The 23,615-nt window shown below is 45.2% G+C and overlaps 1 protein-coding gene across 1 annotated transcript in view; it reads left to right on the plus strand.

Annotated features, from left to right (window-relative positions):
• LOC133363355 (hyaluronidase-4-like) overlaps positions 1-23,615 on the plus strand; it is a 122,334-nt gene that overhangs the window by 8,986 nt on the left and 89,733 nt on the right. Inside the window, exons 4-5 of the mRNA XM_061582757.1 lie at positions 10,475-10,933; positions 12,879-13,027. Of these exons, the coding sequence (XP_061438741.1) occupies positions 10,475-10,933; positions 12,879-13,027 (608 nt within the window). The remainder of the gene's footprint in view (positions 1-10,474; positions 10,934-12,878; positions 13,028-23,615) is intronic.

Genomic DNA, 23,615 nt, shown 5'->3' on the forward strand with positions numbered 1-23,615 from the left:
CTTTGAAGTTCCAATAACAGGGGCTTCAAAAGTGCAGCATCACCTGACATCATAGTGACATTAGGTGATTGACAGGTGGGCAGCCTCCCCCTGTCAAATTTGGCTATCCAAAGGTGGAGAGTTAAGAATGTGGCTTGCCAACCAGGAAAGGTTCTCTACCCTTGACATAGGAGCTGCTGGGAATCTTCCAACTGCCTAGAGAGGAGGAAATCACCCAAAATTACGCTTGAATCCTAAATAAATTAACTTAAACTTGTTTCCCATCTTCACCTTCCTTCTTTAGCCTGTACCCCATATTCCATCCCACTCCAGTGAGGTTTTTGGGGGGTTCGGGGGTCACATACAAATGAATTTGGTGGGAAGGAGAGAGCAAAAAATATTTCTTTTGTGAACCTGAAGTTAATTTATCTTAGGATCAAAGCCACTTTTTTATATATTATTGCAGAGAAACAGGCAAGCATCTTTGCCTGTGTTACACTCTCAGTAGAGACTGCATCCTTTACATGTCGACTCAGAAGCAAGACCTATTGAGTTCAATAGGACTAACTCCCAGGGAATGATTTTATTGGAATTGTCCTGTTTGAGACAATTTTGAGAAACTGGAAAAAATGAAATAGTTACATTTAAACAATGCTAGATGGTTTAATATTTTCCAGCATTATTATGCTTTCTGCATTAAAATAGGAAAATCTATCATTGCTCTTAAAACATTTGGGCATTACAAAAGTTTTGGTTTAGGAAACTCAGCATTTTCTGTCTTCTATGACTGATAGTTACCCTGATTCTTCGTGCAATTAGAAAGGCTTTTATTAACTGTGAAATAAATATTGATCAAACAGAGAGGGAATAAGATGAATAGTTTCACAATCCAGCAAATTCATTTGGAATATTCCCATCCTTCAGGGCAGGGCCATGTCTTTTAGAGCCCTCTATAAATTAGGGCTGCAAAATATCATCAGTTTAATTGGGAGATTAATTAACTAAAGCTTAATTGTAGCATTACAATCATTACACTGCTTGGTTATATGGCATCTTGAGTCTTTGATGGAAATGTAATAGACAAATGCTGTAGACAACAAATAATGAAGCTTAACTTGATTTATTTGATTAATTGATGGAGGCATTTAATTGGCAAGTTAGCATTAAAATGCTACTAAACACACATTATCAAGCAATTTATTTATTTATTACTAAAAACTGGACTAGATCTAACAAGTTGCAGGAGGGCACGGCTGGATTAAGCTGAGGAGGGCCCCTAGGCTGATTCTGAGCCGCCCGCTGTCCCGCCCCATCCCATCCCCCTCGCTTCACCTACCTTTCTGCTTTTTTTGCGGCTGCGCACACTGTGTAGGAAGGTTTGCCATCAATCAAGATGGTGGCAGAGGCTTCAGCCCCTTGGGGAAACCTCGGCCGCCATCTTGATTGATGGCAAACCACAAAAAACAGCGGAGAAAAAGGTAAGTGAAGTGGGAGGATGGCGGGCGGTTCAGAAGCTCTCGTCCTGCAATCCGCAGCTCCTGTCCTGCTTCTGCGGATCGCGGGCCCCCAAGAGCTCCGGGCCCCTAGACTTCAGCCTACTAAGCCTAATGGATAATCCGGCCCTGCAGGAGGGTAGATGTCAACTGAATATTCAGATAAAATTCTTGATGGTAAGAGCATTTTTATAATTGAACCTATTATCTGAAAGAGTGATGGGTTCTCCATTGCTGAAGGTCTTCAAGCAGAGGTTGGACAGCAATCTGCTGTGGATGTTCTAGCTCTGGATTTCCTGCACAGAGCAAGAGGTTGAACAAGATGACTTCCAAAGCCCCCTCCAAATCTATGGTTCTAAGTAATCCGAAGCATGATTCATACCTTTGTTTATTTACTGAATCTGCACAGCCCTCCAATTAACATATCTTCTCTGTTAACCAAAGGAGAGAAGCAGACTGAGTGGACCATGTGTCTTCATGTGTATAGCTGTATATCTGGGAGCATGCTTTTTGTTTTTCTAAAGAGAGAAAGAAAATAAAAGCCATTACCCCTTTCATGTTTGAGAATGTTCATTTGCATAATGTGACTCCAATGTAAGTAGCTTGTTTTATAAGACACGGGTCAGTGCCTGAACATGAAGTTGAGTGCAGAAAGTCATTATGTAAATAAAAAGTGATATTAAAAAAAAACTATTAAAGATATGGACATAACTACACATACAGTAGAGTACAAACATTTTAAACCTCATAAGGAAGTAGCCAGGAAGGTGTTTCTTTATTTTAATCGAGGACATAAAAACATAGGGCTTGGTTCAGCCACAATGAACTCACAATGGTTTCCGTGGGAGATACTGTTTCCATTTGGTTGGTAAGGAGTAAAATTGCTTTGTAACTCCATGATACTATGGGGCAACTTGGAGATTTGCAAGCACCTTTGTAGTCAAGCAGACCTCTGAACACATCAGTCAGTTCAAACAGGGGGGTGACCTCCAACTGGTGTGGGTAATTCTTTTTTCTTTTTATTGTTAACAGTGAAATATATAATTCCAATGCAGAAAAAAGTAAGTAATTAAAAAATTGGGAAATACAGACATTGATAAAAAAGTCAAGCACTAGAGGGCAGCAAACAGATGAAATATAAACGTGTCTCACAACTGAGCATAAAAAATGGGATTCTATTTGTAGGTTTTGCCTGTGTCTTCAATTTCCCCCCCAATGGCATGTCCAAACTGGAGCTTTTGCACACATCTCTTTCACATGAAGAAAGCATAGGGTTTTGAGAAATCTTATTTCAACATAAATCATGAGGGGATTTGCTCACTAACCAGACTCTGGAATGTAACCTGATGACAGGGTCCGTTGTACATCCCACTGCAGGTAGGTGTGAGCCAATTGCATGGATTTTCCCAAAGAAACTGGCACTTCCACCTTGATCCTCTTTGGATCCAAGAAATGACTGGCTTGTTTCAAACATAACTTTCTTGGGCAAAGTGACAGAGTAGGATATGATAGATTTTGACTTTTAAAGCACTGTACAGCTTAGGTCCTAACTATCTGAAGAATGGTTAAAATTTATTTGATGTGCATGCTATGTATAGAGCTGGTAAAATCTATGATCAGGAAGTGATACGTTATTCCCCCCCCCCACAGGATTAAGCTGCTTAACTGTGGCTTGTTACTTTCCCAGAGTAGTGCCACTAGGGTTGCCAGGTCGGAACCATCCAAAAACCTGAGAAAATGGGGGCGGGCCCTAGTGACGTCACGGGGCGGACCTTAGTGACGTCACGGGGCGGACCTTAGTGACGTCACGGGGCGGACCTTAGTGACGTCATGGGGCGGACCCTAGTGACATCATTAAACATGATACATTGTATCAACCACAGTTGCTTGGAGCATACCATTAAAAAAAAAATTCTCTGGAGATTAAAATAGAAATCTTACCTAAAATAGGGTGTTCCTAGGTCCATCTGAAGTGACAAGGTCATTCTTTCTCACAAGCTTAGGGTGATGCAAAATGGAAATGGACTGCCTTCAAGTTGATCCCAGATAGGGTCTTCATGGTAAGCAGTATTCAGACAGAGGTGGTTTACTATTGCTGTCCTCTGAGCCTGAGAGGCAGTGACTGGCCCAAGGTCACCCAGTGAGCTTCATGGCTGTGTGGGGATTCAAACCCTGGTCTGCCAGGTCACAGTTCAACGCCTTTAGGGAACATTTAATCTATCTTACTTGCTTCTGGCAAGAAGGGTTTACGTGCCCTCAGGCCAGGCCATTATTGGAAGAAAGGAGCTTAGTGTTGCAGAGATGTTAGATGGGAGCACAGATGGATGCCCCTGAAGGCAGCAACTGTAAACATGCTTATTAAGTAACTAAGTCCCATAGAACTCAATAGGACTTACTTCTGAGTAGATGTGGTTGCAGCCATGTTAAACAAATTAAACCAGAACTATCACTAGAAGCTAAAATGATGAAACTGAGGTTATCATACTTTGGACACATAATGAGAAGACATGATTCACTAGAAAAGATAATAATGCTTGGAAAAACAGAAGGGAGTAGAAAAAGAGGAAGGCCAAACAAGAGATGGATTGATTCCATCAAGGAAGCCACAGACCTGAACTTACAAGATCTGAACAGGGTGGTTCATGACAGATGCTCTTGGAGGTCACTGATTCATAGGGTTGCCATAAGTCATAGTCGACTTGGAGGCACATAACAACAACAGGCTTCAATCCTAAATACATATAGTAGGTTGTATATGCCCCGCCCTATGGAAACAGTGGGACTTATGAGTAAACATTCATAGGATTGTGCTGTTAAGTATTGAAGTTACAGCTATTTTTGTTAACCTTTTAAACCTCAATCAGCCTTTTTACTTTGAGCTTTTCATTGCATAAATTATTCTAGACATTAACATTTCATAATGAAGTTTTGCTTTGCATATAGCTTACAGATTTCTGGTTAGTCATGCAATCATTCCAGAGTCTTTTAGATATTGAATAAATCTGTTGCTGTGTCTTAATAAGGCAGTACATACAGAATTAATTCTGCTGCAATCAGCAAGGAGCTGGGTTGCACTCATGGTGCGACCACATTCAGTGAAATCAGTGATAATTTAGGTTGCTGTCCTATGCATAAAAAAGAAAGCAAAGCTAGTTTAAGGGCAGATGTACTGGCTGTTACAGATGCCACATTAAATACCACAGGGACTTTCAAAATTGCCCAGAAGGGCAAATTCCAGCAGACATAGTTTCTCACAACATTACAACCTTCCAGAAATTGTAAACTACTGTTAATTAAAAGGCATATAGGAAGTTGCTTTGCATTAAGCCAGGCCATTGGTCCAACTAGCTGAGTATTGTTTTGCAGGATTTCAGACTGGGGTCTTTCCCAGCCTGACTTGGAGATGCCAGGGCTTGCACCCAGAACGTTTCCTGTTCAAAGCATGTGGTATACCACTGAGCCCTTCCTTCAGGAATTTGCTTTTTTAAATCTGGCAGTGTTATAATGCAGGGTGGGGAAACCTATGGCACCCAGATGTTGGACTACAATTCCATTCATTCCTGACCATTGGCTATGCTTGCTGGGACTGACAGGAGTTAGAGCAGCCTTTCCCAACCAGTGTGCCTCCAGATGTTGTTGGACCACAACTCCCATCAGCCTCAGACAGCATTGCCAATGGTCAGGAAAGGTGGGGATTGTGGTCCAACAACATTTGGAGGCACACTGGTTGGGAAAGGCTGAGTTAAGAGTCTAACAACATCTGGAGGGCCATGGTTTCCCCAGACCTGCTGTAGTGGCTGGTGGATCTTGAACTGTAGTGTATGTGGCAACTGGATATTTGCAGGATCAGAGCCCTCTGATAATCAGTTTATTGACCCAATGGGAGTTTCCACCCACAGCTCCCATCATGTATCAGCTGACAATTTTAATCAGGTGTGTGGAACCTTTGGCCCACCAGATGTTGCTGAACTACAACTCCCATCATCCCCAGCAAGCATTGTTAATAGCTAGGTAGGGATTATGAGAGTTGTAGTTCAACAACAACTAAAGGGCCACAGGTTCCCCACAGCTGCTTTTAACTAACTAGAGTCATTTATTGATTAGCCAGAAGACAACATGATTCAGATTATGTTGCATTGTGACTGAGCTGGGACACAATGGATCATCTGTAACCATTAGAAACAACAAGCTGACATGACAGCCCTTAACATGACTATATCTTCACTAAACTAACATTACAAAGTTCCCAACAGTTTGTAAGCTGCAGTCATAAACTGTAAAATAGCTGAAACTATGTCAACATCTATGTTCAGCAGGCACTTTGAGATAAAATAATTACAGTTGAACCTTCTATATTGTGCAGTAATTTTCAAGCAGTTTCTTTATTTACAAGCTAAAGGAAACATCAGTTCAATACTATGTCGCTCTACAGGTTTGAGTAATACTATACATACACTTCATCCCTGATAATTTCCAACAACTCTTCAGCTTGTGTTTACACATCCTTAGATTTCTGGCAAGCAATCACTTTGTAACCAGCTAGCTTATTTTATGCACAAGTTTAAAAATGTGGTTTCAAGAAACGAGCAGTCAGACTCAGTTCAGTTATTATTTCTTCATGTTCTGTTCTGTGCCTCTTGCAGCCCAGTCCCACATACATTTACTTGGAAGTAAGTGCTGAGTTTAATAGTGTTGTGTTTGAATTGAAATCCCCAGTGCTTGTAAAACTATAGTTCACTTGTCCTATCTAAACCAGCTTGGGCTTTATGGGAAATAGAACCAAAGTGGCCTTTATTTGACTTTTGATATAAAATGTCGGTTTATTTCCTGATGACCTGACCCTTACCTACATTCCAGTGGCTCGCATAATAAAAGCCGGTTTAAGCTGGAAACTTCCCTACTATGCATTTCTGTATCTCATGTATGCTTGTAGCCTTGCTTATTGCTGCCAATGTGCCTCACATAGAAATGTCAAATGCTGTTCCATTGTCCCTCATATCCTTGAGATGTACTATTCCCTTTTGATATGCAAGAAAGAATGATACCATGTCTGTGTTTGGTTTAGGGGGCGCCCGGTTGCAACTGGGCCTCCTCTTCTGGTCTGCCTTTGTCTGTTCCTGCATAGTGCTTATCTCAAGGACATGCGAAATATGTGGACAAAGAGTCTAAGAGATAGTCTTGATGTTTCCACTTTGTCCTTCCCCCTGTACCCCTTTACCTCTTTACATATGCCCTAAAGCTATGGCAGTTGGCAATTGCGTCTTTTATGTTTTATGACGTGAACCCGATATTGTAAACTTCGGGGTAAGCCTATATAAACCCTTGACCACCAATAAACGAGGTTCCCATGCTCGCCTGCCTCGGCTTGTAAGTATTGGGTCCCCTTTGCAAAGGTTCTGTTTCGTGTTGTTTGATCTCTGATAGTGGGTTCATTTGCACTCAGCTCCGCACTCTTCCCGGGGTGTAATAGCGAGCTGGGGAGACAGGGCAGCTTGCGTGTTGGGTTTGGACCTAACAATTGGGGGCTCGTCCGGGATCCCTTGTGCGGACCCCCTTTTTGCCATTGCACCCCTTGAATTGATAACAGGCGCCACGAGGATTTCCTCGGTTATCAAGATAAGTGGGCGGCTTTGACATTTTGGGGATAAAGCACAGTTGAGGAAAAACCCACCATCAGACATCATGGGAAATAAAGGGAGCGTGCTGGTAAAGGACAGCCCTTTGGGAATCATGTGCATGTTGTGGCAAGAGGAAGAATTGCCGGTGAGAAGGAGAGGCCTGAAAAAGAAAAGAATGATAGAGCTCTGTGAGGAGGAGTGGCCGCGGATGACTGCAGTGTCGGTGCCGGGTGAACGGTGTCCGAGGGGGGGTCCTTTGAAACCGCTCCACTACTGGGAGTGCGGAGACGGATTGGGGACACCCACCCAGATCAATTGGAATTTTGGCTCCTATGGAAAATAGGGTCACAAAAATGGGATAGCCTTACGTTGATGGCAGTGAGAACTTTGTCCATTGAGGAACCCCCTCCCCATTATTTTAATGACGATACGTCGAGTAAAAGAATGGTCTTGAACCAATCTATAATACCCTCTGCTCCAGATCCGCTCCCAGCTCCCGGGAGCAGAGATCCCATTCCGGAGGAAAGGGTCTTTTCATATGTGTCGGATGATGAGACAGATGAAAAGGAAAAGGAGAAGGGGGCCTCAGGGGGTATGGACACGCGCCAGCGAACAAAAGAAAAGAAAAGACAGGAGGCAGAAGCGTTGGAAATGCCATTGCTTGTACACGATCAGCCGTACGTGGATGGCCGAGGGGGTATCCAGCGTACTGAGGTGGTTGAACTAAAGAGTTGGTTGGAATGGGATTTAAAAGAATGGAGTAGGATGGCTGGAACTTTCGGGGAACAGCCAAGGAGAATCAGAGAATTGTTGGGCAGGTTGTTTGAGAGCCACAATCCGACATACTCGGATGTGGAACATTTGCTGAGAAGAGTACTGACAGGTGAAGAACGTAGCAGGCTGTGGACCTTGGAGACTGCCTGGGCTGCGGAGGCAGCAGGAAATAGGGCTTGGTCAGACCGAGCGCAAACGGCTGCAGCTTGGGTAGTGGGAGACTGGACGCAGCCTCGCTGCGCCCAGCTGCAGACCGATAGGGATAGGCTTTTGACACATTTGGAGCGAATGTCACAGAAACCCCCCAACCAAGCTAAATTTATGGCAATAAAACAAGAAGCCAGTGAACCTCCCAGAAAATTCTGGTCGCGCTTGTTAGAGGGAGCACGTAGTTATACCAATCTGAATCCAGAAAACGTGCTGGATCACCCAACTCTCATTGCTAATTTCGTTCATCAAGCGCAGCCAGCGGTGAGGGATTACTTTCTGAATTTCAGACCCGGATGGGGGGGAAGGCTGTGACGGTGATATTGGAAGTAGCGGATTTTGTGTGGGACAAGGATAAGGAGAAAAGTAGAAAGAAGGAGAAGAAGGAGGATTTTGAAATGCTGGCTCTTGCTATAAGAGGCCAGCCACCAAATAGAGGATTTCGAGGCAGGGGTAGAGGTTTTCCAAGGGGGCCGAGAGCCGGAAATCAGAGGGGAAGAGGACAAGGAAGGAATTCATGGCAAGGAGATAGGGCTTGCTTCCAATGCGGAGAGTATACACATTTCAAGAAGGACTGTCCGTGGAGGACAGGGGATGCACAATACGCTTCTAACAACCCCTCTTACCCAGATTTCACAGGTGCGCAAACAGATTACCCACCTCCGCCTCCTCCCGCCGTTCAACAGACACCGGCCTCATGGGACCAGTACGGCGGGTGCTCGGCTAACCAACAATGACTAACTGCGGAAAGAGAGGGGTTGGGAGCAGGACTGATGAATCTTATGTCTTTAGCAGGTTTTTCTCTCTCTCTTTCTCTCCCAACCCAAGAACCCAGATTGTCCTTAAGCGTGCAAGGGCAATCGGTGACTTTTCTGGTAGATACAGGAGCCACATACTCCCTGATCAATGTAGCACCTGGAAATTGGCTGAGCAAAGAAGTAAAAATGACAATGGGGGTAGATGAAAACCCCACACCTATGTGCATAACGTTGCCATTGCAAGTTAAATACAATGATAAAATGTTTAACCATGTTTTTCTCTACTCTGCTTCTTGTCCCATTTCTCTGATGGGCCGTGACATGTTGTGTAAACTGGAGGCTACCTTAACCTGCACCCCTGAAGGGGTGGGTTTATTGATGAGTGTATTGGGGGTGCCGGCGGGGAACACAATTAAACACAAACATACAGGACACAGTTTACCAGAAGATCTCGCTGACTTGCCATCTGACTTATGGGGAATGGAGGACACAGACGTAGGGCTGTTACGCTCGGTAAGCCCCATTCGAATTCAGGTGAAGCCATTCCTCCCGCCACCAAACGTTGCCCAATACCCTCTGTCGTTGGAAGCAAGAGAAGGCATACGCCCCATAATTGAAGGCTTTATTGCAAAAGGAGTTATCCGGCCACAGCGGACCCCCTGCAACACGCCTATACTTCCGATAAAGAAACCTCCAAAGAAACCTGGAGATCCAGTCCGGTGGAGATTTTGCCAAGACTTGAGAGCGGTAAACAGGTATGTGATCCCTTTGCACACTGTTGTTCCAGACCCAGTAACGATTATCAGCCAGATTCCATGGGACACGAAGTGGTTTACCGTCATTGATCTCAAAAATGCCTTTTTTAGCATTCCTCTCCACCCAGATTCACAACATTTGTTCGGGTTCGAATGGGACCAGCGCTCTTTCGTATGGACCCGAATCCCACAGGGATACTGTGATAGTCCCGGGGTGTTTAGCCAATGCCTGCGGGATGACCTCGAGGGATTCACCCCAAAAGGAGGTTCCGTGCTCGTTCTGTACGTTGATGACATCTTGATTGCAAACGGACACCAGGGGGCGCTGCGAGACGACGGTAAGGCTTTTCTGTTATATTTGCATTCAAGGGGTCACAAAATAGACCCGAAGAAGATCCAGTGGTTATCAGAAAAAGTTAAATACTTGGGGTTTATTTTAACGCCAGAGGGGCGACAGATGGACCCTGGGCGTATTTCTACCATACAAAATTGCCCCCTCCCGAAAACAAAGAGGCAGTTAAGGGGGTTTCTGGGACTGATTGGGTTCTGTAGACCATGGCTGCCATCCTGTGGAGAACTGAGCAAGCCGCTACACGCGCTTACTGCAAGCAAAGCTCCTGATTTGATACAATGGAGCCGGGACAATGAAAAATTTGAATTATTAAAGCAAAGTGTAGCCACGTCTATGTCCCTGAAGCCGCCGAATTATGGTAAACCTTTTCATCTGTTTGTACATGAGAGATCAGGGGTGGCCAGCGGAGTCCTGACACAGTTATACGGTCCCAGTCATTTCCCAGTGGCGTTTTATTCTCAACAAATTGACAATGTGGCCCGTGGGACCCCCACATGCACACGCACACTGACTGCAGCGGCTTTACTTTTAACCAAAGTGAAAGGGTTGACCCTCGGACATTCCACCACTGTCTGGACGTCGCATGCTCTTTCGGCTTTGCTGCGAAAAGGTACCACACAGGTGTTTTCAGCACAGAGACAGCAACAGCTGGAAGCAGAGCTGCTAGAGGATCCAAATGTGCGGTTTGAACGCTGTGGACCGTTAAACCCAGCCACCCTCTTGCCCGAGTTACCCCCGCCTTTTCCGGAACACGACTGTGTAGAAGTCTTGCAATCTACTTTACAGATCAGACCAGATCTTTCTGATGAACCATTGCCAGAATCAGATGTTATACTGTTTACGGATGGCAGTTCCTACTACCAAAATGGGGTAAGATACACAGGTTTTGCAATAACAACACAGTGGGACGTGGTGGAGGCGGCAGCCCTCCCAGGACGATGGGGAGCGCAAGCAGCAGAAATTTATGCGCTAGCCAGAGCATGTCAATTGTCAGCAGGTAAGAAAGTGACTATTTTTACTGATAGCAGGTATGCTTTTGGAGTTATACACTGTCACATTCATCTGTGGAAGTACAGGGGGTTTACAACTGCAGGGGGTAAACCAATTCAACACCTGGAACTTGTGCAAAAGTTATTACAAACTATTCTTGATCCTCTACAGCTGGCAGTGGTGCATTGCAAAGCACATACCAAAGAGCAGGATCCTGTGACTATGGGGAATGCCCTGGCAGATCAAACTGCGCGCCAGGCAGCATTGTTACCTATGAGTATGCCGACTTTGGCATTGGCAACCACTGCTTTTGTCCTGCCTGTACCTGTTTCAATACCCCCACAGGAAGTGAAGCGATGGACTGAGCTAGGAGCGATCCTGAAGCAGCAGCTATGGACTATGCCTGATGGTCGAGCGTGCCTTCCCAGAGCGTTGTATCACACAGCAGCGAAATGGTTCCATGACCGTGGAGGCCATTATGGTACACACGCGTTAGTGGATTCGATTACGCGCTTCTGGTATGCCCCCGGAATCCAACCTGTATGTGGCGCAATAGTAAAAGCATGTCACATTTGCCAAGCTAACGGCCCAGCTTTACCAAATAGGGCCCCACAAGGGGGCAGGCCCGTGCCGGCAGCACCATTTACACAGCTCCAAATTGACTTTGTTGATCTCCCCAAAGCGGAAGGAAAGAAACATCTTTTAGTCATGGTATGTCCTTTAACAGCCTGGATAGAGGCATTTCCAACCACAAATGCCACCGCTACAACTGTGGCCAAGATACTACTGAAAGAAATAATACCGCGGTTCGGGGTTCCAGAGGTGATAGACTCAGACCGAGGAACACACTTTACGGGACAGATTTTGGCAAAAATTGAAGAAGGTCTGGGAATTAAACATCTATTTCATACTGTTTACCATCCGCAATCGTCCGGGGCGACGGAGAGACAGAACCGGGAAATTAAGACGGCTTTGGCTAAGTATACTCAGGAAACAGGTTTAAGGTGGCCTCAGGTACTCCCTCTCGTTCTTTTCCATTTGCGTACCCGCCCTACCCGTGCGTTAGGGCTCTCGCCATTTGAACTAGTGTATGGCAGGCCTCCCACGAAAGAGGGGATCTTGCCAAATGTGGATGTTTCACTATTGGGGGGGATCACATAACTGTATCCCAGTATCTTTCTCTGCAGACCAGACTCCGGGAATTGTGGAAAGCTGCCGGATCCACCAAGACGGTACCCCTCGAGGACCAGGTGCATCCATACAACCCCGGGGACTTTGTTTGGGCAAAGAAGTTCGTGAGGGGCGATTCCTTGCAGCCGAGATACACAGGACCGCACCAAGTCCTGTTGACTACACAAGCTGCTGTTTTCCTAGAAGGTCGGAAGTCGTGGATACATCATTCCCACGTAAAACCTGCTGTAGTAGCGGCACCGCCACCACCCCAGGTCCCCAAGATAAGTTTGCAGAAGAACGACGAAACCAGACAGTGGCAGGCGGCACAACTCCCGTTCCAGGACGCGGACATTGAATAAACATCAACACAGAGATGTTCCAACAAAAAGAAAGGATGACTGTCTACTTATGGGGGGTGGCTGTTCTGATTCAATATGCCTTACCCCTTTGCTGCCCCCCGGATGTGAAAATATGCACCGATAATGATTATTACTATTTGAAAGACTTTGGACGAACAATTCCGAAAACACAGGACTGCCCAGACCCTTTTCTCTACGATGTGAACCAGATAAAGGGAGGAATAGTGAAGGCTGACATAGCGGGATGTTTGTGCCATAAAGCAGCCATCATTTTGCAACATAATTATACTGGCCGCTGGGTGACACATTGTACTCGAGTGGAAATCGAATGGCCTATTAGACTTGCACTTCGGTGCTGGCAATACCGTCATATGCCTAATTATGGTTGTCCTAATGTTGATATAACATCTATACGTGTAGAGTATAACATGCTTACTTTCCAGGTCCAATACGGCAGAACCCAGCCCAAGATGACAGAAAGAATGAAGTTTTGTGTGGGTATTGGTGAACCATCATGTTATGCATGGCTGAATGATAAATTGAGCGCTCAGAAACCCGTACAGAAACAGGTAACACAAGCTACACAAACCAGAAAAACATTGGGCGGGTTCAAACATAGAAACACCAAGAGAGGCGACGGGTGGGACGGAAATACTTTTGTTGCCTTGATGGAAGAAACAGCTCCAAAAAAAGGTACTTGTTATGTCTGTGCATACACCCCACCGCACGGACAGGCGGGAGTCCCCTTGACGGGGGCCCCATTGCCGTTAAATGACTATCTCTCCTTTGCCTCACATTCCAGCTCACAGGAACTAGAAGGGGGGTTGGTTCTTAGCGGGCCCATCGCTAGATCAGTTTGTGTAGGCAGTGGAAGCCAGCCAGCAGGAGGGATGTTGTGCGATGGCTTGATTTACTCTACAAACCCAGGAAATTGGTCTTTTATAAATGGAACACGCAAAGCAGCGGGTTTAACGTGGCTTTCCATCTGGCAGCATTTGCTACACTTGACTTTTGCAGACCATCATTTAGTACCTTTCCTCATGGACTTAGTGGATCACCAAACCCCAGCTGGACTCTGGTGGCTTTGTGGACACTCAGCGGTAAGGAAACTGCCAGTATCAGGCTCCTGGACCTGTACTCTGGGAAGGGTGGTGCCAGGACTCCGGGTTTCCTCTACATTGCCTACCCTACGCCGCCGTAACAAAAGAGGTACAGGGGAGGCAGTGTTGAGAGGCTTTTTTCCACAGTACGGTGCAGCCAAAACATACCAGGAACTCATAGAACTGTCTCAAGCCTTTGAGCGTTTTATGAATGATTCGGCCATTTCCTTTTCAGATCTCACCAATGAACAGGGGCAAATTAGAACCGTAGTTCTCCAGAACCGGCTCGCCCTGGACTTTTTATTAAGCTCTCACGGGGGGGGTCTGTTCGCTGATAGGGAGCGAATGTTGTACCCACATCACAGACAGCAAGGCTGATGTCATGAAACACATTAATGACATTGGAAACATCTATCATGAAGTGGAGCGCATAGGGAATTTTTCTCTGTTCTCAGGGTTCTCTGATTGGTTTTCAGCCTGGCCTGGTTGGCATAAGATCTTATTTTACATTGCTATGGTATGTGCTTTGTTAATATCAGTTTGCTGTTGTCTACAATGTATTCCTAATTTAATGCAATTGGCCTCTGCCTGTCTGAACCGACTCACACTGTCCCTTTTCCGAAAGCCGCAGCCAACCTACATGGAAATGGCTTTAAGACCGATTTGGCAACCCAAGCAAAGTGATACAGCTACCTGAGAGACTAGTTAGTCTCTCAGGGCTGAAAGGGGGGACTGTTGTGTTTGAATTGAAATCCCCAGTGCTTGTAAAACTATAGTTCACTTGTCCTATCTAAACCAGCTTGGGCTTTATGGGAAATAGAACCAAAGTGGCCTTTATTTGACTTTTGATATAAAATGTCGGTTTATTTCCTGATGACCTGACCCTTACCTACATTCCAGTGGCTCGCATAATAAAAGCCGGTTTAAGCTGGAAACTTCCCTACTATGCATTTCTGTATCTCATGTATGCTTGTAGCCTTGCTTATTGCTGCCAATGTGCCTCACATAGAAATGTCAAATGCTGTTCCATTGTCCCTCATATCCTTGAGATGTACTATTCCCTTTTGATATGCAAGAAAGAATGATACCATGTCTGTGTTTGGTTTAGGGGGCGCCCGGTTGCAACTGGGCCTCCTCTTCTGGTCTGCCTTTGTCTGTTCCTGCATAGTGCTTATCTCAAGGACATGCGAAATATGCGGACAAAGAGTCTAAGAGATAGTCTTGATGTTTCCACTTTGTCCTTCCCCCTGTACCCCTTTACCTCTTTACATATGCCCTAAAGCTATGGCAGTTGGCAATTGCGTCTTTTATGTTTTATGACGTGAACCCGATATTGTAAACTTCGGGGTAAGCCTATATAAACCCTTGACCACCAATAAACGAGGTTCCCATGCTCGCCTGCTTCGGCTTGTAAGTATTGGGTCCCCTTTGCAAAGGTTCTGTTTCGTGTTGTTTGATCTCTGATAGTGGGTTCATTTGCACTCAGCTCCGCACTCTTCCCGGGGTGTAATAGCGAGCTGGGGAGACAGGGCAGCTTGCGTGTTGGGTTTGGACCTAACAATAGTAATTAAGCTTGTGTGTGCACAGAATTTCAGCCTAAGGACAGAAGGGACTACATATTATTTTAGCAAATGCAGGTTCCCAAACCTGTGGTAGCCAAAGTAATGTAAAGTGAAAGCAGGGGAGAACTGGCATGTTATTTTACTTTATCTGGAATATTTCTGTTTCACCCCATCCCAGGCTGGTTAACAATGCAAATGTTGGAAAGGAGAGAGGAATCTTTAAACTTACCTCTCACCTGCCAATTCCCCCTCCTCATGGCTCTAGCAGCTCAGTTTACTTTCAGTTATGGAGTCCATAAAGAGTGGGAGCAATGACCCAGGCAGGGGGTATTTGTCTGCAATAGCAGAAGGTGTAGTGGGGCTGAATCTGCTCACTCCACAGCTCAGTTGCCTGCCCCCCCCCTCTCTCTCTCTCTCTCTCGGGCCTACCAAGCCTGTTTCCCCGGCACGACGACTCCCAAGCAGAGGCCTAGCTACCAACAAGCTGGGCCGGCCTCCTCCGACGAGGCCTTCTTGCTCCAGGGGTGGCGGCTACACTTTGCTCACTTCCTGTCTCTCTAGTAGTCCCTCCCTCAATGACAAAGGGCGGGAAGGCGGCCAGTCAATCACGCACGCATGTCAATCACGCATGCGTGCCTGAGGGAGACACTGAAAAGCCGGAGATCAACGGCTTCAAACAAACTATGGCCGGAGGCCGGAGACGGCCCTGTTTTGCCGAAAACTCCGGCAGAAAACCGGAGACCTGGCAAGCCTAAGTGCCACATAATAAGACCGCATACTTTGCTTAATGAGTTGTCTTCAAGCAAAAATATACTGTATACACTTCAATTTAGTTGATATTTACAGTGACCCAGCATAGAATTTTTTTTCACTGTTTCTGCACAGAGGTGGGTGGAATTCACTGGGAAAGCCATGCCAGTTAAAACTGTTATAAAGCCAAGATGTTTGCAGTGTAGTGTGGAAATGCTCCAAGTGTTTAGGGTTGGAATAATAGCTGCTGGGACAATGCTATGTCCTGAACAGTAATGAAAGAAGGCCACTGGATCATCATCTACAGCAGGTGTGGGGAAAGCTTGGCCCTCCAGTTGAACTACAGCTCCCACCAGCCCCAGCAAGCATGGCCAGTGGCCAGGGAGGATGTAGGTTGTAGTTCAGCAACATTTGGAGGGCCAAAGTTTCCCCACATCTGCCCTCCAGAAATGGTGGAGCAGCTGTTGGATCACACCAAGGCCCCAACCCTATGCACACTTACCCAGGACATATAAGCCCTTTTCAATAAACAAGTGATAATTGCATGAGGTAGTGGGGTGGGGCTGCACATAGTTGTGATGGCCCTGCTGTTATACTCCATGCAGGCGCCTCCCCAACACCATCCATGGGTTGAGGGCACGTGTGCCACAGGGTAGCTCATCAAACATGCATAGACTAGTCCTGTGTGGAACCTTCAGTTGTTGGAGGTGTGTCGGGGAAGTTTGGCAGGGGCTTCCTGAGGCACAGAGTTGGAGCATGTGTGCACACAGCCCCTGCTCTTCTGCCTTACAGAATTATCATTGCACGTTTTTCACTGCCCAGATAGGGCTACTGTGGGAGTTATTTCTCAGTAAACCTGCATAGAGGGATAATGTTCGTATTGGCCACAAGGTGTGTGATCACCATGTCCTAAGCATTTATTTTTTTTTAAAAAAAGGTTTAGCCTCTCAGGATTAAATATCTTTGCAGCTACACATATCTATAGGACTAGGTATTGATTTGATTCTACTTTAACGTTAGATATTTATTCCATTTTAAATGGAATTTAAACTGTTGTTTCCTCACCCTTACTCCAACACTCTATTGTATGTATATCTATATCTATATATACTATAAGCTTTATACGTTTAGATATAGATCCTTAGATAACGTAGATCCTAAGATAACCTAAGGAAGTTCGTGGAAGAAAAGTTTCTCATACTTTCTTTCCACCAGTGTTCTGGAAAGGAACAATCCCAACCCCCTGGAGAAGCTTTTTGGGGCTGCAGGCAGCTACCAGAGGGACAAAGAGGAGATGGAAAATTTTATTTCCATGAACTTCTTTAAGTTAACGTATCTTAGCATTCATGTCAGTATAAAGGAAACCTTGTAAAACTGATGACAATGGAGAAATACCTTTCCCCTCAGCCTGACAAACAGTAGAAAATCAGGGTATCAGTTTCTCAGGCTTGTGACTTGGTTGAATGCAGCTAGAGACTTCCAGTAGGGCTGTGCAAGGCACCCCTAATTTGGTTCAGTACCCAAGTTGGTAATCCTGATCAGGACCTGATTCAATTTAGATAACTCCTTGTCTGACCCAACCCAGGTCCTGAAATGGATCAGGGGCTTTTCCAGCCCTAATGTTTAAATAGGGTTGACCTATATTGTGTGAGAGACAGGGTGTGTGTGACCCTGTTACTTCTGCTCAATCTCTCAGTGGCATTTGATACCGTTGACCATGGTATCCTCCTGGACCGACTCAGTGGGTCGGATATTGGAGGCAATGTATTACAGTGGTTCCACTTTTACCTTCAGGGTCGCATCCAGACAGTAACACTGGGAGAGTGTTCCTTGGCCCCCTTGCACTTGTGCTATGGGGTCCTGCAAGGTACAATTCTCTCCCCAGTGCTATTTAACATCTATTTTAAGCCATTGAGAGTGGTCATTAAGATTTTGGAGCAAGGTGTCAGCAATATGCTGATGACACGCAGTTCTATTTCTCCATAACATCTGAATCAGGAGAGGCTGTAGTGGACTCGATGAGGGCTAATAAACTGTGCTTCAAACCTGGGAAGACAGAAGTTCTTTGGGTAGGTGGTTCCCATGTCCAGGAGATAGGCAGGTTACCTGTTCTGGATGGGGTCGGCTCCCTCTGAAGAACCAAGTCCGTAGCCTTGGGGTACTCCTATATTCATCTTTGTCACTAGAGGCCCAAGTATCCTCTGTGGCTAGGAGTGCCTTTTACCAGTTGTGTCTGGTTTGTCAGCTACAGCCCTTCCTTGACAGGGATAGCCTGATCTCTGTAGTCCATGCATTGGTAACTTCAAAGCTGGATTATTACAGCATACTCTATGTGGGGCTTTCCTTGGCCCTGGTTCAGAGCTAGGCCCTGCCCTAGGTCCAGGGAATTTTAGGGACCACCTGAACCATTATATCCCAGCTTGATCACTGAGATCATCTGCAGGAGCAGCTTTGGTTGTCTCCTGAGTTGGTGAGGCTCATTTAACAATGACACAAAATTGAACCTTCAGTGTCATTGGCCTGGCTATCTGGGATACTCTGCCAACAGAGATTCATCAGGCGCCTTCTGTTTTAACTTTGAAGCGGCTGCTGAAAAACTTTCAGTTTCACCAAGTTTATGTAGGCAATTAAGAACATGCTTTTTTTCGCAACAAGTGACCTTTGTTTTTATTGTATTTTTAATGTCTTCTTAAAAATTCTGTGGTGGTTGTTTTAAACATGTTGTAAACTGCTTTGATGTTTTTAACGAAATAGCGGTATACAGATATTTTTAGAAATAAAATAATGCAGGTGTCTACCCATCATTTCCTTCTTTCCCCCATCGACACCCAACTGCAGGTTTAATTAGGATTTTAAATCTTGATTAAACATGCTGGTGGATGGTGAAGACATGCAGGGGAAGAAGGAGACAATGGAGGCCTGCATGATTCCTTCCCATGCCACCCCCTTTTGATAGTTCTAGGTCATTCCAGGTAGTCCTGATCAGACTCGGGGCTGCTTTGACCCTGCTCTGGGCAAATCCCAGCCCACTTTGATTCAGGATCTGGGATTTGTCTGCACCAGATGCACAGCCCTAGCCTCCAGGCTATCACTGCTTGGGCAGGTGCAGATCCAATGCAGTTTGTAGGGTGGGTAAAGGTAAAAACTTGGAACACTGCTGTTGCCTCCTTCATTGTTCCATCTCATGGCTCCTCTCTGGACAGTGCTTCCTCTTTTTGCTGAATTTTTCTTTGTAACCTCACAAAACCATGTCTCTTGTCACAGGTTTCTCAGACTCCTACAGCATCCTCTCAGGGACAAACCCCACTAATAACATATGAACTGGATAGTGCTTACTCCTTTACTAGTTAGCTGTGTGTGTGCCTCAGTTGCTTGGAAAGTTGAGTGTAATCCTTTAATTCTTGTTCTGGAGAAACAGACATTTTGAAAGCTAGCCCAGATGTTATACAAACATGGGCTAAGGTTTCTACGCCAGTGCTAAGAGAATTTATCTTCATTGTGATACGTGTGCCCTTAGATTCATTCACACCATACTTTTATTCCACTATTATTCCACTTTAAACAGTCATGGCTTCCCCCAAAGAATCCTGGGAAATGTAGTTTGTGAAGGGTGCTGAGAGTTGCTAGGAGGCTTCTATTCGCCTCAGAGAGCTACAATTCCTTGAGTGGTTGAATGATTAATCCCTTTTCCCAGGGAACTCTGGGAACTGCAGGTCTGTGAAGGGAATTGGGGTCTCCTAACAACTCTCAGCACCCTTCACAAATGACACTTCCCAGGTTTCTTTGGGGAAAGCCATGACTGTTTAAAGTGGAATAAATGTACAGTGTGAATGCACACCCCAAATCAGCTGCCTGAAAAAGCTATATGTTAGGGCTGGTCATGTTTGATGCATGTATATATTTCATATCCCCGCCCCCGCCATACGTGTGTTCTTCTATATTTGGCATATCCCTATATTCATACCAAGGATCACTGTCTAATCTCGCATTGTTATTTTACATTGCTGAAGGCTCTAAACCATCCACTGTTCATTTACTGTTTTATAAATACAAATAAATACAACAACAAGAACATGCTACAGCCGGTCCTGAACTAGTATTGCAGCAGGATAGGCAGTTATGCGGAGGAAGGGATAAAGGGAGAATAGCACACTGTCATTTTCTATGCATGTGCATGTATATTTACACACATCTGCAGTAGAATATACTGTATCAGTGGGTTTTAGGATATCTAAATCGGGGCGGAATCATATGAATGGTGGGAGAGAGAGATCTGGGAAAGTGGAGACATGGGACATATTTCAGGAGGGAAGTAGCAAGCCAATGGGGAATACTTAACCCTTGCTCCACCTTATTCTTTTATCCAAACCACCCTCTAGCTGCTTTATTCTCACTTGGGCTCTCAGACACATGAGACCTGGGAAAGCAGCCATGGAGAGGAATTTCAGTGGGAAACAGTGGGAAGGAGTAGAATTAAGTACGCCCTTTCAACCAGGGCCACCCAAGACATTTTGCTGTCTGAGGCAGAGCAGCAAATAGTTCCCTCTTCACATTTCAAAGTGCATAGTACCCAAAGCATCTGGTGGCAGGAAATCTCCCTCCCTGGGAGTAAAAAATATGCATTAATAAATGAAATAACTGACAACAGTGGTTCCCCACAGACCACTTGAAGATTGCTGAGGGTCTTGGTGGACCACTTAATGATTTTTTGGCCTGCAGTTGTTATAACACACTTTGTCTGTAGTAATTGTAATGCACTTTGCTAGGTGCTGTATGACTTTCGATTGTCTTTTTATTGTTTCTTTTATTTCTTACATGTTGTATTGTACTGTATTCCATATAATCCAAACTGTAATAGAATAAAATACAATATAAGAGATGAAAGAAGCAATTAAAATACAATTAAATCAATATGGATATGTAATGCAATGGATGTGTCGTCTCCCATCTGCAACCACAAATCCACAGGCGTGCCATGGACCACATGAACAAAGCCCACTGGTAGTTCACGGACCACAGTTTGGGGACCCCTGATTTACAATGTTTGCTGCCCTTTCATGGTTATGACAACAAAATCAGCTGCCTATGATGTATACCTCACTGCTGCCTATTCTCCTTGATATTAATGGATGTTCTACCACTATCCGCAACAGTCTGGTGGTTCTACTACAGAATGCCAGGTTGGTCTGTAATAAAACCATGTTGATCTGTGATTCGATCATGGATGAATGAGCTTGACCTGGCCTGTATCACGAGACCTGGGTGGGGAAGCTAGGCAGCCCAGATCTGACTAAGATCTGCCCGCCTAGGTACTTGGTATGACATCAGCCCAGACTGGAGGGGGGGAGGTGTTGCTGTAGTCCATAAGTGTTTACTCCCTATCACCAGGAAACCCCTTTCTCTTGGAATGGGACTGGAGGGTCTGCATCTGGTGTTAGGCCAAAGAGACAGATTAGGGATGCTTTTGGTATACTGCCCACCCTGCTGCTCAACAGCCTCCCTGACCAAGGTTGTCTCAGGTATGGTGTTGGAGGAACCAGAATGGAGGTTTTAGGTGACTTCAACATCCATGCTGAAGCTGCCTAAGGTCCAGTTCAGGAGTTCATGGCCTCCATGGCAACTATGGGCCTGTCTCAAGTGGTCCAACAGACAGAGCAGGGCATACCCTCGATTTAGTCTTTGCTCCATGTGGAGAGGGTGGTGGTTTGGAAATTGGTGGGATAGATATCACCCCATTGACATGGTCAGATCACTTCCTGGTGAGGTTTGGTCTTGCATTATCCCCTACAGGGGTGGGGGAAAAGTTAAGATGGTTTGCCCCTGGAGACTGATGGAATCTGATAGATTCCTGACTGCTCTGTGAGATTGCCCAGTAGATAGAGCAGATGATCCTGTTGAGGCCCTAGTCTCACTGTGGAATGGTGAGACTCATAGAGCCATTGACATGATCGCTCCTGAGGGCCCTCTCCGATGCCATGGAGCCTACTTTGCTCCTTGGTATACTGAGGAGCTGTGGTCAATGAAATGGATCAGGTGAGGGCTAGACTAGAGCATAAGTGGTGTAAATCTTGCTCTAGAGCTGACGGAACATGTGTTCAGGCTCATAATCAGGCCTATCACGTCAGGCAGCAACGAGATCCTACTTTGCTGTCTCCATTGCATCCTCGAGGAGTTGCCCAGCTGAGTTGTTCCATGTGGTGCAGAAGTTGGTCACTCCTGACCAGGGGAGCAGACCTCTGGAGCACACTGTATCCATCTATAGCCAGCTGGCTAAACACTTTGAGTAGAAAGGAAGGTGGAAGGCATTCAATGGCGTGCAGAAAAAAAAGGGGTGTAAACCCTGAATGCCTAAGGAGGGAGTTTCAATGTGTTTATTGTATAAATTCTTTGAAGAAATAGCTTATAGTATAAAATGCCCAACGCGTTTCAGCCCATCAAGGGCTTTCATCAGGGGATTATAGTTGCTGAAAACTCTATATGCACCGGAGGTGCGAAAGTACAATACTGCAGCAATCAAGTAAATTCTCTAGAGATTGCAACTGAGGCAACTATAATCCCCTGATGAAAGCCCTTGATGGGCTGAAACGCATTGGGCATTTTATACTATAAGTTATTTCTTCAAAGAATTTATACAATAAATACATTGAAACTCCCTCCTTAGGCATTCAGGGTTTACACCCCTTTTTTTTCTAAACACTTTGAGTATCATCTGTAGCTAGGAGTGCCTTTTACCAGCTTTGATTTATCAGCTACGGCCTTTCCTGGACAGGGATAGCCTGACCTCTGTAGTCTATGTGTTGGTAACCTCGAGAATGGATTACTGCAATGCTTTCTATGTGGGGCTGCCCTTGGCTCTGGTTCAGAGCTCCAGCTGGTGTAAAATGCGGCAGTCAGAATGCTGATGGGGACACATGGCCGACAACATGTGACATCACTTTAAAAACATCTGCACTGGCTGCCCATCCACTACTGAGCAAGGTTCAAGGTCCTTGTATTAATTTACAAAGCCCTGAACAACTTAGGCCCAGGATATCTTAACCCTTATATCCCAGCTCAGTCACTGAGATCATCTGCAGGAGCAGCTCCATCATCCTGTGAGTTGTTGTTGTTGTTGTTAATTTGATTTATATCCCGACCTTCCTCCCAGCAGGAGCCCAGGGCGGCAAACAAAAGCACTAAGAACACTTTAAAACATCATAAAACAGACTTTAAAATACATTAAAACAAAACATCTTTAAAAACATTAATTAACTTTTAAGTGCCTGTTGAAAACCTGTTTGTTCTGGCAGGCTGATGCAGGCAATTAAGAAGGTGTCTTTTTGCAGTAGTTGATATTTGTTTTTATTGTATTTTTAATGTTTTATTGTATGGTGGTGGTTGTTTTTAACTTGTAAACTGCTCTGATGTTTTTAACAAAAGAGCGGTATACAAATATATTAATCAATCAATCAGTCAGTCAATCAATCAATCAGTGGGTGCAGCCCACTACCATTTCTCTGCTGCAACCATCTCTCCAGGCTGTTGCTTTGCAACCTGGAAGCAAGAACAGGCATTCCTATGCCCATGTCTGTCATCATTAGAGTAGTTCCGGTTTGTGTTCAACTGTAGTAGACTAGGTGTTTATTGTGCTAGGATGTCTCCTATGTGTTGGACTATGCTTAGTTTTACCACACAATCCAGACTAGTAATAATTAAGGCTATCACAATGTCACAAAACTGATACCACAACATTTTCTCCTCCTCCA

Source organism: Rhineura floridana, chromosome 8 (assembly GCF_030035675.1).
Source record: "Rhineura floridana isolate rRhiFlo1 chromosome 8, rRhiFlo1.hap2, whole genome shotgun sequence".
Classification (NCBI taxonomy): domain Eukaryota; kingdom Metazoa; phylum Chordata; class Lepidosauria; order Squamata; family Rhineuridae; genus Rhineura; species Rhineura floridana.